Source organism: Carlito syrichta, unplaced genomic scaffold (genome assembly GCF_000164805.1).
Source record: "Carlito syrichta isolate Samal-C Ts95f unplaced genomic scaffold, Tarsius_syrichta-2.0.1 Scaffold87996, whole genome shotgun sequence".
Taxonomy (NCBI): Eukaryota; Metazoa; Chordata; class Mammalia; order Primates; family Tarsiidae; genus Carlito; species Carlito syrichta.
In genome coordinates, this window is record NW_007032092.1 from 440,887 (window position 1) to 457,134 (window position 16,248).

Below are 16,248 nucleotides of genomic sequence, written 5' to 3' on the forward strand. Positions count from 1 at the left end.
GCCCCTTCGCGGCGACCCTCCCGCAGCCCGGTGGGCCGTGGCCGGTGTCTGCCCCGCAGACTCCTCACTCTTTCCTTCCCGGGCAGCAGACCAGCTGGAGAGGGGGCCTCCCGGGGAGGTCGTGGGGAGAGGAAAAGCGGAGACTGGGCGGCGACCGTTGGCGCTAGGACTGCGCGGGGTCCCTGGAAAGCCCGAGCGAGTCTCATGGCGGGCTGCCGTCCCCACGGTGCCTAGCACAGTGCCCGGACCTCACCCAGACATCCGTGTGGCCTAGCGGGCGAGAATGGGCTGAGCCCAGTCGCTGCCAGGTGTCACGGGGGTGTCGCAAGGGGGGAGCGCCTGGGACTGTGGGGAGAGCCAGCCCTCCCCCTCCAGCTGTTCCCAGATGTCATTCTGCCCGCCCAGGCGCCTGGTTCCTGAGCTCAGGGGTATTCCACGGTTACTAAGCTACTGGTTTTTGTTGACTTTTAAATATTTTCTTCTAAGGGAGAGGGGGAGGGGGACAAAAGTCGGGGAAGAGCAAATAAAAACAAATCAAAACAAGCTCCCCCTCTCCAAAAGAAAGCTGTCCTCCCCCCATCACTCCCACATAAATCTAAGGCCTCTGAAGGGAATCACCTTGCTGGAGCAACAACTGGACAGAACCGACCTGCTTTCTGCCACCCCCCATCCTCATCTCCCTTTCTGGTGAATGAGGGGTGGCGGTGAATGATCCCCTGTCTTCGAGCCTTGAGTGGACAAAAGAGTTTCCAGAAAGAGAGGAGGACAATGGCCAGTGGGAATGGGCTCCCTTCGTCCTCAGCCCTGGTGGCCAAGCGCTCCTCTGCCCTGGGCCCATTCCCCAGATACATCTGGATCCACCAGGACACACCCCAAGACAGCCTAGACAAGACTTGCCATGAAATCTGGAAGAGAGTTCAAGGTCTACCTGAGGCCTTGCAGCCTAGGACTTCCAGGGAACAGCTCTCTGCCCCACTGGGAGAGCCTTCCAGAGGCCACCAGCTCAGCTTCCAAGAAGAGTGAGTATCCCCCTACTTGGTCAGCAGCAAGGGAGAAGTCTGACCTTCTGCGGGAATGTTCTTCTGACCCAGCTTTCAGTCTGGGGAAACCCTAAAGACTGTATACTTTTCCTCTCCCTCCCCCCATGGTCCTTTGTCCAATCTTCATAGAAGGGATGACCGAGGCTCTGAAGTTACCTCAGTGAAGAGTCAGACCAGGGCCATATTTCAGGCTGCCTCTTCACCAGCCCACTAAGGTGGCATTTGTCCCCCTAAAGGCATGTGGATCTGAGCTCCTTGAAAAACCACCGTAGACAAGGCTGGGGGTTTGATGGCTCTTGGTTTTCTTCATAAGCAACTAGAAGTTTCTTCCACTCTCCCACCTAAAGGCAGGGCATTCACACAGATGAGTTTGAGGTTTTAAAACACATCTGGAATTTCCTAATACAGGGAGCAGCTGTCCCATTCAGCCTTCACAGAAGCTGCTGCAAGAGCACACATCAAAATATTTACTGGGAAGGCACTGACATATTCAGAGGACATAATGGAAAATTAAAGTGCGGGAAGATGGCTGTAAATAGCCTGTTTCCTGAATGGGGAATCCTGTGTCTGGGAAACACAGAGCTAAGCATATCTCCACCAGGGCAAAGTTGGGCAGATATTATTGGGGATGGATATTTGCAAGGAGAGGAAGAAGGGGCCTCATTAGGAAAAAGAAAGTAAATCCACTATGGTTATTAATGCCACCGTTGAGCACTTTTTCAGTGCTTTGCATCTTCACAGTGGACTGCAAACTTAATTAATCCTCCCGAGTCCCTATGAGGCAGGTATTAGTGTCCCCATTTTACAGATGGATTAAGTGTTAATAATTAAGTGCTAATTAAAGACTAAGTGATAATTAAGTGCTGCCTTCTCTAGTACATGCTTCAGCTCAGTTCAGAGATGTGCTAGAGTAGGGGAGCCATTGAGGCATTTTATCAGCTGCCTCTGATTTCAGGGATGTCTAAGCAAGAGCTAGGAAGACAGGCAAGGAAGATGTATTTGATACTTGGGTCTGCACTACCTGCTGTCCCTTGGCGGGCTCATTTTCTTGCTGCAGATGATAGTGGAAGGCACTTTGACTGTTCCTGCCTCTCCTGCCCTGTGCTCAGCATGACATGACTCGGATGGGAATGGCTTGTCTTCAGCCAAAAGCCTGCTGTCAGGCCCTTCAGTGGCATGGAGCCCTTCTCTCCCGCCCATTGCCATCTGCTTGGGACAGGGCCTTGGCAGGGGAGCCCATGGGGCTGTGCTCAGCTCTCAATGGCCAAGGAGCAGATTGTCCACTTTGTGGACCAAGGGTCAGTAGCAATTTCCAGTAGATGGCACCCTCTCTGCCAGGTCACACTGAGCTAATGGAGACAGTCTCGACTTCCAGTCTGTACTTGGCTGAAAATTGAACTGGCGCACCTTTGGCCAGTTGCTTAACTCCATTTGGCCTTGATTTACTCATCTGCAAATTGAGGATGATATGCCCTGCCTTGTCCATCTCAGAGTTGATAATGAGGATCAGATGTGATGGGAGACAGGGAAATGAAAGATTCATTACACAAATGAGTCTGCTCTTACATGTCATTCTTAGGGCTGGGATTTTTTGTTGTTGTTAGCTTTGATCTGGGGTTTTCATGTTATGCTCCATAGACCCCAGGGTGCTTTGGGGACCACCCTGAAGTTAAGTGGACCCCGATCCCCACTTCTGCCAGAGCACTTCATCTTTTATCAATTTTACTTACTGTCGTTCTGAGTAAGGCTGTGTTTGCAAAAAGGAAACCACTGACTTAGATGAATAAACGATATCATAATCTTCAACCAAGTAGAACACAATAAGCTATTCTTGAAATAAAGGCAACTGTGCTGGCGAAGTCGGATAGCTCTGGTTTTAGATTACATTTCAGCCCTACTCCTGCTGCAGAATGTGTTACTGTTTAATTCATCTGAGCTTTGGTTTCCTCATCTGTCAAATGGAGATGAATGCTATGTATTTCACAGGGTTGCTGGGATGATTAAACATTTCTGGTAATGATTGGGATTTGTAAAAATTCCTTGTAGTGATAATGATGATCATTCCTTTAAGCCCTACAATTATTACATGAGGTAGGTACTATTTTAAACTCACAATCTTTTTTACTTTGTACTATGCACATTTTCAAACACATAGAATAGAACTGTATAGTGAATATGTCTATATTTCTATCACTAAGTTTCAGTAATTACCAAATTGTGCCATTTTTAAGCGAAATCTTTTATACACATGAGGCAACTGAGGTTTAGGAGGGATTTTTATTTGCCCAAGGTCCTACAGTTTGAAAGTGGTAGAGTCTCAGAAAGGCAAACCAGGATCATCTTAGCCATTATACATTAATGTTGGCTGTCTTTCCCTAGAATCTGAGGCATCTTTGAATTATCAAAATACTTGAGAGTCCCATGTTATGAATGATCACACTTAGATTGCAAATCCAGGGGGATGTCCATGGTGTTTCTGGGATGCCTTCAGACCCACAAGACACCTCTCAGCTAGCACCTTACTGATTAATTTGTAGATGTGTTTTTGGTGATGTTTCCTTCTATTGGAGTATCTAGGTAAGTAAGTTCTAGAACTCTTGTTATGCAGAAATTTTTTCTGTACTCTGTCCCTATATATCATAGAAACCCAGACATTTCGAATTTGAAAGAAATGTTGGAGGCCATCTTCTGCTGCTTGAATCCCTTCCTCAAGGTCCCTGACAAGTGGTGCACACATATCACTCATATACTTTCTTAGATGGAGAGCTTACCACTCTTAAGGCAGCCCCCTCCCTTGCTATTAACTCTCTCAAAATGTCTTTTTTTCCTGTAACTAAAATCTGTTTTTAATCAAACTAATACCCATTGATCTGGATTTAGCTCTTAGGACTCCAAGCCAAATCTAACCCCTCTTTTTCTTTATAGACTTCAGAGAGTAAGAGACAACAATAATAGTCCTCCTAGGGTGTGTGTGTGTGTGTGTGTGTGTGTGTGTGTGTGTGTGTGTGTGTGTCTCAAAGCTAAGCACCTCTTGTTTTCTAAGTCTCTCCCCACATGCCAGCTTGGTCAGTTTCCTGTCCACACTGCTGGCCCTTGTGACAGTGCAGCTCCAAGAATTCAGGTGTGATACCGTCCCTACAGAATGGATCCTCTGTAACCACATTCTGATTCCTGTTAATGGCAACCAATACATGTCAAAGTAAGTGTTGCTATTTACTTTGCTCCTCATGCTGATATTCCTCAACGGACACATTTTGAGTTCATTTATGGATTCATTCATTCATTAAATTATTCATTCAGCAAATATTTCCTGCTATGTGCCCGTCACTGTGCTAAAAACTAGGGGGATAGAGCTGTGAACCAGATAAGGCCCTACCTACTTAGGACTTACATTCTAATAAAGGAGAGAAACAAAAAGCAAGCAATTTAAAAACTACGATAACTTTCGATTGCTGTGTGCAAATAACTGGTATTCTCGTTGGAGGAGATCAATAAGAAACATGTAAGAATAAACAATATAATTTCAGATAGAGATGAGTGCAATGATAAAAATAAAGCAGGGTGAAGTGATAGAAAGAGCTGCCTTAGGTGGGTGCCAGGAAAGGCCTTTCTGCAGAGAGGTAATCATCTGAGCTTAGACCTGGATTCCAGGAAGGAACCAGTCAGGTGCAGATCTGGGGCAGAGAAGAGAACAAAGACCCTGAGGCGGGAGTGAGCTTTGAGAGGGATAGCAGGACTGGCATGTACGGAGGGATAGGAACATGGTATAAGGTTGTACCTGAGGTGGGCAGGCAAAGCCTTAGAAGGCCTGGAGTATCACGGCAGGGAGTTCAGATTTTATTCTGTGTGTCATGGGACAAAGTTGAAGGTTTTTAGAAAAGAGAGTGTAATGTGCTCAGATTCACTGTTGTGCAAAGATGTGTCCAGTTTATGTGTGGGAGAGAGGAAACTGGGAGGCCCCTGGGAAGATGCTGCAAGAATTCAGGAGAGGCCTGATGGTGTGGGCTGGACCCAAGTGACTGCAGTAGAGATTTACAAAGTGGAGGACTCAGTGTGTTTTTTAAGAGGATCCGGTAGACCTGTTGATGATTTGGGCATACAAACAGAGACATTGAGGCTGAATCAAGGTTTTCGGCCTGAACCCCTGGTTGGACAGTGGTGCCATTTACAGAGGTGAAGAAGAAATGGGGAGACATAGCCTTTCAGGGAGAAATCAATAGTCCTGTCTAGTGCTGATTAACCTCTAGAATCTTGTCCAGTTACCTTTTAATTAGACTTAGATTTGGGATTAGAGAACTGTGGCAAAGCTACTTATTCCAGGATTACTTATTCATTCATTCCCCTCACCTCTAAAACTTCACAGCCTCAGAATGAGGGTATGGATTTGCTGATGACTCCACCGCCCTAACTATGGAATGGCATTTGCTACTTTCTTCATTTAGGGCTTCAGTCACCAAACACGATTGCCTTCTCAGTGTCACGGATAGAGAAATAAGTAGGACAGAGGAAATCCTTCCCTCAAAGAACTCCCAGTCTAATATGTGTCATGAGCACGAATATGTCTGACAATGATGACATTTAACATATATTTAATGTGCACCTACTGCTGTGTGCCAGACAATGTCTAAAAAAATACGGTGGTGGAAAAACTGGGGAAAATCTCTGACCTCCTTCATAGACCTTCAGCGTCTTGCAAAGGGCACGGCGCAGCACATTATGCTAAGTGTTCTGATGATGAAGTACCCATGTCATGGCAGTACACCGAGGGGACACATGACTGGAGCCAGGCTTGGTATTTAGGGAAGGCTTCCTAAAAAAGGCTAAAGGATACACTGAAGGGGTGACAGGTGAGACCCCTGTGCTGTGTGTCTGATGAAACGTGTGAGCACAGTTTTCTGGGCTCTGGGATGTCATGATTAATAATAACCACAAATGTTTCCTGAGTTGTGTCCCCTGAGTTAGCTCTTGAGAAGAGAGAAAGAACAGATTATGGAAAGAGTCCAGCAGATACAGGGAGGGATGAGAAGCTACCTGGGGGTGAAAAGTCACATGTGTAAGGGCAAGTGAGAGTGGGAAGGTGGCCTAGAGCTTGCTGGGCATGGTCGGCTTCCCTGGCTGCTTCCAAGCTCCCTGGTCAGCACCTGAGACCTTCCTATCCACCTTAAGACAGAACTTGGTCTGCAGAGTTGCAAGGCTTTGTTGGCCATCACTCCAAGTCAGACCCAAGTAGGAAAATAAACCTTCAGAAAGAATAGGAATCTGTGTAAGCCTTAAAAAAAAGAAGAAGTGATTTCTTGACTGGCAGCCAGAGGCACTATCTGAGGGGAGAAGGAAGAGGCCATTTTGCATTTCCTTGGGTGAACCTTCACCATTGACCCCATTGGTCAGTCCTCAGGCTGGAGGTGCCAGTGAACTTGGGAACCCAAAGGGCTGCCTTGTTAGAGTTGCTCTCCCAACACACCAATTCTTTGTGCTACCATTATTTAAACAATTGGATGAACTCTACTTTCTGGAAAAGCTGCTTGGAATATGTATCCCTCTTGATTATTTTGTTATTATTATTTAAACATCTTGAAACCTGTTGATGGGAGTGATGAGGACAAGATTCATACAAGGAACCCAGATGAGAAGCCAGCTCTGGAGATCTGGCTTTTGGAGATCTAGCCTGCACTTTAGGCTAGTGTTTTCTCCCTTTCAATGGGGGCAAAATGCCACTTTGAGACTCTGAGGCAAGGGCTGTGCACACTTTGGCCTGAAACACATCATCATCATCATCATCATCACCGTCATCATTGTTATTATCAAAGGTAAAATGGCAGTACACAAGTAATATGGAAAAAGGAGACTTATATACCAGAAAACTTAGACTAAGGAGAACGACTCTATTGAAGATCACATTTTGCTTTGAGCTTCCTGGCAGTCAGGGCAGAAAGGGAGATCATAACTGTTGGTTTTCATAACTCATATTATTTAATAAGAGAAAGCAGAAGAGGTCATCATGAGAGACAAACACTTCCCCAGCTCTGAGGAGTGTGTGGAATGGATCTTTATTTGAGGGTGATGGAATAGAAGAATCAGTTTAAAATCGGCTACCTTGTTGGCATTGACCAGAGGGGAGGGTGCAATGCCCCAGTCAGATCAGTCAACACAGCTCCAGTATGGTCTTTCTGATAAGGTGGTGGGCATCCGGCACCTGTGCTGCCTTGTGGCAACAGTTCCTCCTCCCCCACTTGACCACGGGCTCCTTAAGGGCAAGGGCTGTGTCTTACTCATCTTTGTCTCCCCAGTGTCCAGCAAGTTCCTGGCACTCAGTGACTAGCAGAGTATATGAATGAATGAGGAAGTGAATGATGGATGAGCCATAAAAATGCCACCCTGAGAAGGGTGAGGACCAGAGGCGGCCGGGATCCAAGCAAGGGTCATGGTCATCAGAAGAAGCATTTAGGGACATAGAGACAGAATATCAATAAGCCAAGACATTGCAGGGTTTTTTTTTCCCTGTCTTAGGCTGTAGAGAAGGGAACTAACATTTTGCTCTATATTTTAATTTTCTGTTTTATTCCATTGTCTTAGCAACTCATCCCAGTAGATGGCCAATATTACTCCCATTTTATAGACGAGATAGATGAGGCTCAGAGAGGTCAGGCAACTTTCCCAGGGTCATTTGGCTCAGAGAGGACAGAGCAGGGATAGGAGTCCCGTGGAGCTTCAAGACCTGAGCTCCACTGGGAACCAGGAGCCCTTCAGAATCGCCCTTCCCCACCTGTTTAGCACCAGGAGCATGGGTGGTGAAGAGAGATGAATCATGATTAACGTCCCACTTCCCGTGTCCCCCCTTGTAATTTAATTTTATGGTTTCGGGAGCTGTGTCGCAGGTTGTGGGAGCCTGCAGAGATGGGCCACCAGTGGTTTGGTTTAATCCCCTTTTTAATATCTTTGTTGCGACGTTATTTCCAATTCAGCTCCCAAGTCACATTAAAAAAAATACCTCTTCCTTAGGGTAAGCCTTTCCTTATTAAACAGATTCAAATGAAAAGTTTTAAAGATAATTTGAACAATAAGAATCACTCTGTAGCTCCCAGCCGAAGCTCCTTTATTGCTGTATTTATTCCCCAGCATTTCCTGTCTCATTCCCCAGCTCACTGAATTCCTCATCTCCCCCAACCCTTTCACTGCTGGCCCCACTCACCTGTTCCCAGAGAGAGAATCAGGGAGGGAGCTGTGGGGGTATCCCCCTTCCACGTGCCAGTATGCCTTCTAAGGTTTTCCCACCTGCCCTGACAACCGACAGGAAATCGCAGCAAGCACCCAGATGGAAATTCATACCTGTCTGGGTGTCTGCAAATGCACCATTGTGTCAAAACCACAGGGCAGGGGTTGGATGCAAGATAGGGGTGGGGTGGGATGTACTGCAGGTGGAGAAAGAATACCTGCTAAAAATACAGACGGCTGGACCCCATTCTTGACCAACTGAATTGTCATTTCTTGAAGGGTTCCCAGAAATCTGCATTTTAAACAAGCACTACAGGTGACTCTCATGAGTATGTATCAAAGGTTCTCAGATACTATGGCAGGGTCAGAGATGAGGGAACCTCAGGCTTAAAAAGGAACTGGGCTCAGCTTTGAGAAGGAGCTATTTCAAAGAAAATGTGGAAGAAAGGAAGGAAGGAAGGAAGAAGACTGACCTTTATCAAGTTCTAAGTGTATGCCAGAGAAATTCTAAAAAATGAATCTACTATATGTGAAGATCTTTGCCAAGAAATTAGATGAAACAAACTCCAGGCTTGACATTCAGGGAGCTGAGAGATTTCACAGTGTTTCCTCCCTTAACTCTGGGTTGGTATCACCATGCCCACTTTGCAGATGAAGAGACCGAGGTCTCACAACTCCCCCAGTTTTACACCTTTAGTGAACCAGGCTCAGGCTGTGAGTCCGCCAGCGGGACTCCAAAGCCTGCAGTCGGGCTTGGCTCTCCCACACCGGGCTCTCTCCCCATCAAAGCTGCTAACATTTGCATAGTGCTCGTTACAATTTACCGAGTGCTTTCACATTCATCATCTCACTTAATCCTCTCCGCAGCCTGAAGAGTGGAGGATGGCTGGGGGTGGGGAGGTCAAAGCATTCCCCAGGCCCTCCACACACACCCCTGCCTACTACCTGGGCAGTCCCAGGGGACAGAGTTTAAGGGGTTTCCAGGTAACTTTGGGACACAGGCCCCAGGATGGCAACTGAATCTGCAGCTTCTCTCAACTGTCCTGACCCCCAAATGGAAAGAAGTCAGCCCAGGCCCCTCAGGTGGCAAGAGAGGCAGAATCCACCTTCCTTCCCTGATTTCTTTCCTTCTTGCTGGTTTCCTAAGCAAGGAGGCTAAGGTGGTTTGTGTGTGTGTGTGTGTGTGTGTGTGTGTGTGTGCACCCATGTGTATGCATGGGCATGTGGGCATATGTGGATGGATTGTGTATGTACATGACTGTGGTGTGTGTGTGTGCATGGGTGTGTGTTTAGCTGTTGTGTGTGTATGGATGTGGTGTGTGGGTGCATGGGTGTGCGTGTATGGCTGTTGTGTGTGTGTATCAATGTGTGTGTGTGTTGATGTATGCATGTGTTTATGGATGTAAGGGGCGTGTGGGAGTGTGTGTGTGTGTATGACTGTGGTATGTTTATAGAGAAGGGAGACCTAGGCAGTTTAGTGAATCCTGGATCTGGAGGAGAGGGAAGATGGAGGAAGACACAAGGCAGCTTGGCAGAGGTGCCCACCTTCCTTTCCTTCACACAGGGTAGAGGCCACACTGGGTGTTGTGACAGGCACCAGAGAAATAAAATGCGGGTCTCTGATCCCCATGCAGATAGGCAGACCTGGAAGTGTTCACAAACTTAGGCCTGAGCCAGGGTGGAGCTCCGCTGGAGAAGATGCCAGATGGACACCAGGCCTCTGTCTGCATGAGAGAGGCTTCTTGTTTGGGGCCTTTGGTTGTTCCTCCCCCTGCTGTCACAGCTCCCGTAAGTCCCTGCGCCGGACGTCTACCTTTTCACCAAGTTCTACCTTCTGCTGCCTCATCCTCTACGTTCTTGGCTGGCTCCTGGCTGGTTTCCTGGCCTCTGTTCCTTCCTGAAACTGAGGCTCAGATGAGGGAAGTGAATTGTAGAAGGTCACCCTTCAGAAAGGCCAGAGCTGGGGTTTGAATCCAGGACTCCTGGCTACAAAGTCCCTGGTCTTCCCCCTGCCCCCACTGTTTTGGGAAGTGTACCACAGTACCCTAGAAGACAGGTTTGGGAGTCATATGAACCGGTAGTACAATTCCACTTATTCCCTGGGGCAAACTTTAGTATGTCTTCTAACCCTCTTGAGCCTCAGTTTCCTCCTTCTAAATTGGGAATGAAGATGCTCTCTATCCCTCATGGTTGTTGTAGACACAAGCACCAACTACAATACCCAGTCCCTGGTGGACTCCTGGAAGATATTGGCTCAGGTCTCAGTCCCCTCCTGTCACTTCTCTGGAAAACAGAGCCTGACTTAAGTTTCTCCAGTGGGTTCCCTGTGCCTTCAGAATAAAAGTCCTTAGCATCACCTCCAAGGCCTGGCAGATTCTGACTCCTGCCTTTACTTTACTTCCTGCTCCTCCCATTAATGTGCCCCACTCATTTGAATATTATTCCCACCAATGCACCAAGCTCTTTACCACATCATGGTCTTTGCACATGCTGTTCTCTATGCCTGGAAGCTCTTTGTTGCATCTCTGTCGGACTAAATACTTCTTTTCTTTTAGGTCCCAGCTTACAAGATACTTCCTCAAAGAGGCCTATCTCCCTCTCCCAATTTAAGTACCCATTGCTAGTATTCTTGCACACAGCATTTCACTCTTGGCTTTCAGAACTGTACATCCTAGTGGTTAAGAAAGCAGCATCTGAGTGAGATTGCCTTAGATCACCCAATTTATCCCTTGGTAAATCTGTGACCTTGGGAAAATTCCTAACTTCTCTGTCCCTTGGCTTCTTCATTTAAAAAACTGGGATAACTGTATATATCTGTATCAGGTAGCTTTTGATGCATAGCAAACCACCCTAAAGCTGAGTGACTCAACACTACAACTACTTGCTTAGTTCTCATTTCTATAGTTCAGCGGTTTGGGCTAGGTTCAGCTGGGTGGTTCTTCTGATGTGTGCTGGGCTTGGCTGAACTTGACCCATGCTCATCTGTGCATCTTCACCAGCCTGGCTGGCCAACCTGAGACACCTTGGAGTTTTCCTTCTTGTGATGTGTGATCCTGGGCTTGAACCCACAATGAAGTTGCCAGGTCCCAAGAAAAATAAGAGGCTAAGCCCTAATGCCCAGACCCTTTTCAAGTCTCTGTTTCTTACTGAATCAAGATGGGAGGGAACTTCCAAAGGGTGGATACAGAAAAGTGTGATAAAACATAGACGATTACTGTAATCAGTCTACCACATGGCCCCATTGGGACTGTCATGGGGATTAAAACCAGTGTTCCCCACGTGAAGGGCTTAGCAGTGCCTGCCTTGTTCCTTAGCACTCAATACATAATAACCCTTCTTTTTATTTTGTGAAACAGGACCTGAGGCTTAGACATAATAGGCAGCTTGCTAAAGGGCTGGTACCTGTCAGACAGTGGGGATTTGAATCTAGTTGCTGCCCCCATCCAGGGACTGACCTCTCCACCGCTATGCTACTCCATCCACACAGACACGGAAAGTCAGAATCTCACCCAAAGCCATGGGATCAGTCTGCGGACAGACCACAGTTCAAGCCCAGGTCTGCGCTTGACTCCAGAGCCCTCCACTTGCCCCACTCTAATCAGCCAGGCTGCATTAGGTACTGTTTGTCGTTGGTCTAAAACTGCATAGCTGGAAGAAAATATTTGTTTTGGTATCCTCCTCCAGCACTATCAATTTTCTGCTTGCGTTTTTCTGTTGTTTGGCTCCAATGAATAGCAGTTTTCATCTTTGCTCTGTGTTATCATGTACACAGAACGGCTGCTGGGGAGCTGACAGCATGCTTGCTTAGTCATTATTCTGGTAAGGGGTGCCAACCAGTCAATAGCCTTTATTTTTATACGACTCTGTACACTGCAAATGTAGAAATAATGCACAGCCTCTGAGTGCAGCGCCATCGTCGGACAACAATCGTTTCTGGAGGTAGGCAAGGCAGAGGTGGCACTGGTGTGGAGCTCAGGGCCCAGCACTGGGTCCAACCTGCCTCTTCTGTCAGGAGTGCAGGAGCTAGGTTAACCTCCCTGAATGATTCCGTGAGTCTGGGATTTATTTTATGGTTTTTACTAACCTAAGGAGAAAGCAAACAATACGGAAGATGTGCCAGGACTGGCAAAACTTTTTAGGAAAAAATAAGACAGATTTCAGAAAATGTGAATGAGCAGGTTTAATGTTGACCCCAGCGTAGTTGTGGGGTGTCTGAAAAATCTGTGAGCCCCAAGATGATTGCTCAGAGTCAGTGTGGGTTCTGAGTGGGGTCTGCCTTGCAGACTGCCTTGCAAAGTTTAGTTCTTAGGACTGGGCCCCGCAGAATGGTTAGTGTCGTCTGATTGGCTCCCAGGGATGCGAGGCCAGAGGTGGGTCATGAGATGGAAGGCCAGAAAATGAAACTAAAGCCAGGCTGGGTGCAGTGGCTCACACCTGACATTGCAGCACTTTGGGAGGCCAAGGCAGGAGGATCACTTGAGTCTAGGAGTTCAAGATCAGCCCAGGCATCATCACTACTAAAATTTTTTTTAAAAGCCAGATGTGGTGGTATGAGCCTATAGTCCCAGCCTCTCAGGAGGCTGAGATGGGGAGAGCTCTTGAGCCCAGGATATAGAGGCTTACAGTGAGCTATGATTGTACTACTGTACTCCAGTCTGAATGACAGAGCAAGGCTCCATCTCTTAAAAACAAAGCCAGACAGGTTGCAACCAGTGGAAGGAGCTGGGTTGTTTTTGGTCTGGGAGAGAAACAGAAGTGTGCTTTGAGAGCCAGATATGGGTAAAGGCAAGTGAGCATGTTCATTCCTTTATTCAACACATCCTGGTCGAGCTGGAGTTATGTGCCAAGCACTGTTCCAGATTTGGAGGCCTCTGTGGTGAACAAGATAGAGTCTGCGTCCCAGTGGAGTGTTTGCTATTGTGGGGAGTATACATAACAAAGATACTATATGGCAGTGATAAATATCATGAATAACTTAAACAGATTGGAATAAGAGTGCCTAGTAAGAAGGGGGCAGGAGCATATTTTTGAAAAATGGGCAGAAAAGGCCACTTCGAGAATATGACACTTGAGTCGAGACTTGAATGATAAGGAGGAACCAGTCAAGAGACAACCTGGGGGAAAGCATTCCATAGGAAATGCAAAGGCCCTGGGACTGAAATGAACTTGGCATTTCAAGGAGTAGATTAAAGACCAGTGTGGCTGGGAGAAGGGGAAGATGGGGCCAATTCATGGAGTGCTTTGGGGATCATAAAGGAGTTTGGATTTTATCCTGTTTATAATGGGAATCCACACAAGGGTTTTAACAGGGGAATGGTTTGATCTGAGTTCTGAGAATATCCTAGCTCTGTGGGCATGCAGCTTTCTAGAACAAATAAGAACAAGTAAATCTTGCATTCTTGGGATGGAGGGGGCAAGGTGAGGGAGGAAAGAAGTCCCTGATCACTAACTACGCACTGAGTCTCAATGCCAGTGAGGGGCTTGATAAAGGCTCTCAGGGAGGAATGGAGATGGAATGACAATAATTGGGTTGGTTTATTCCCCCAAGGTGTTGATCCAGGATTACTGTCAGGCTGAGAAGAGGGTCCCCGCCAGTGTCCCTAGGCTCTCCCCTGGACTCTCTCCTTCTCAACTTTTCTGTTCATAAATTGGCGGAAGATTCCACAGATGTGCTCATCAGACACGCAGCTGACATGGAGCTGTCAGGGACAACTAATGCCATGGATGATAGGCTCAGGATTTACTGTGATGATCCTCCACAGGACGGAGTGCTGGGATGAGATCAGCAATATCCCTGATTGCATTCAGATTGCATTCAGATTGGGGATCAAAGCCCAGGGAGAGGGAGACCTCGCTGGATAACTATCTCCTGAAAGGAAGCCCAGGCTGGGTGTGAGGAGGAGGTAGGGGAGGCATCTGAACTCTGCCACGTCCCCACACCTGCCTCTTCCCCAGCTCAATGGCAAGGTCCTTAACCTTTCAGGCTCACTCTTCCCATTTGTAAAGTGAAGATGACACTGGCTATGGCCTAGGGCTGTGAAGAAGAGGAAATGTGAGCATATATGTGATGGCTGGTTTCCTGGCGGGTCCACAGTTGGCTCATGGCAAATGCAAGGGAAATGGGAGTTTGTAGGGGCCAGGAAGACTGGATGCCCTAGGGCAACCTTTCAGGGGTGCACAGAAGGCTCACAGCCAAAGTAGGCCCCTCCATTCTTGGTATGACACTGCCCCTCCTGGGAATGTCAGCTTTCTAAGAGCTCATTGGCCCCTGAAGTGTGTCTAGAGGAGAATGACCCGGAGGGGTTGGGACTGTAAGCCACGTCCCCTGAGAGCCATTGTGAGTTCAGAATGGAGAGAAGGAAGAGAGGGAGGAAGTTCCAACTGGGAGGGACAGGAGTGTTTCCTCAGACACCACAAGGCCTGCAGTGTGTGAGTGGGGAAGGTACATTCGTCATAGTTTTAGGTTCCTGTGAAGGGAAGTTGGACAGAGACATATGTGAGTGTGACACAACTGAGATCTAACCATTGATAATAACATTATAATAATTGTGCTGTGAACGTTTCTTGAGGGCTCACCATGCACCAGGCTTGTGTTGAGTGTTTTGCACAATGTATAGAATGCTCACGGTTTAACCTTGACAGACGAGAAACACAAGGCATAAAAGCAGCACCTAGGACAAAGCAGTACAGGGCTCCACACTTGGCCCGGTGTTTCCTTTCTGCCAGCCTGGCTTCAGGTTGGGGAGGGTAGGAGTATCCTCTCAGCTGCTGAGAAGGGACCACTTTGGGGTATTTTTGGTACAGGGACCTGAGGACTCTGTGGGTCTTTCAGAAGCTGCCTCTTGGAGCTGGTACTTGAACGGATTCAGTGGTGAGTCTTGTGTTTGTGTGCAAGTGTAACATTTTTATTAAAAACAAAACAGACGATAATTATTATTAAAGCAAATACAGACGAAAGTAGAGAAACTAGTGTGTGATGACCCGACTTAGCTATCGCCGGCTTTAGCCATGATCAACATATGGCCAATTTTGTTTCGTCTGTTACTCTGTCCCCTTTCCTTTCCCTCCTCCTGCTGGATTAATTTTAAAGGCAACCCAGGCATAATTTTATCTATAAATACTTTAGTATTTATCTCTAAGAGATAAAGACTCTCTTTTGTTGTTGTTAAGTAAAACCACAATACCATTATCACAATTTTAAAAAATTAACATAATTGTAGTGTGTCTTTTCAATTCAGAAAAGCTGTTGATACATAGCTTGCTTTACAAGATATTTGGGGGGGGGAGGCAAAAAAAAAACAAAACCAAAAAACCCTGAGTCCTTCAAACGTCTGATTTCTGTGACTGAAGACTCACCTGTTCCCTTTGAGGATGATGATGAAGAGGAAGAAGAGGAGCAGGATCTAACACTTGGGACCATGGATTGGCAGTCCCTTTATTCTGATTGTTACCAGGGTGCACAGCCGTGAGAGTGAGGCCTATTTATAGGCCTAAGTCTAGACATGGGAAGGAGGCAAAAGGAGAGGGCAGGGGAGAGGGAGAGGAGAGAGAGTGGAGGGAAGGAGAAAATCAGGAGCAGGAACTAGCCTCGCGGCACCCATGGCCTAATAGCCCTCCAGGAGTCTGCAGGACAGCCCACGCCAGCCAGTGCTCACAACCAACACTGACAAGTGTGTCCTAGGCACGGGCTCCATGCTGTGCTCACATACGGGTTACCTCCCACAGTCTCCCAACCATCCCATGAGCGACTGCTGTTAGGATACCTACTTTATAGGGGAGGACCCTGATGTCCCCGGGCCTGGCATGAAGTTAACAGTGGTGCCCAGATTCCAACCCAGGTCTGTTTGGCTGCAATCAGGTTTTTGCTGGGTCACTCCTGGCCTCCAAGCCTGGTAAGGTTACACACGGGTCTGTGTTCAGGAGGTACGGTTGTCTTAGCTGTTGGAATATTGACACATTCCTGTGTCTTTAGTACATAGCTCTTCCCAAGTTCTCC

At 47.2% G+C, this 16,248-nt stretch overlaps 1 protein-coding gene across 1 annotated transcript in view; it reads left to right on the forward strand.

The window, feature by feature from the left end:
- The first annotated feature begins 691 nt into the window (after window positions 1–691).
- Window positions 692–16,248, forward strand: part of CUNH1orf94 (chromosome unknown C1orf94 homolog) — a 37,609-nt gene continuing 22,052 nt past the window's right edge. The window contains 2 exon segments of the mRNA XM_008057714.2: window positions 692–706; window positions 709–1,019. Of these exon segments, the coding sequence (XP_008055905.2) occupies window positions 692–706; window positions 709–1,019 (326 nt within the window).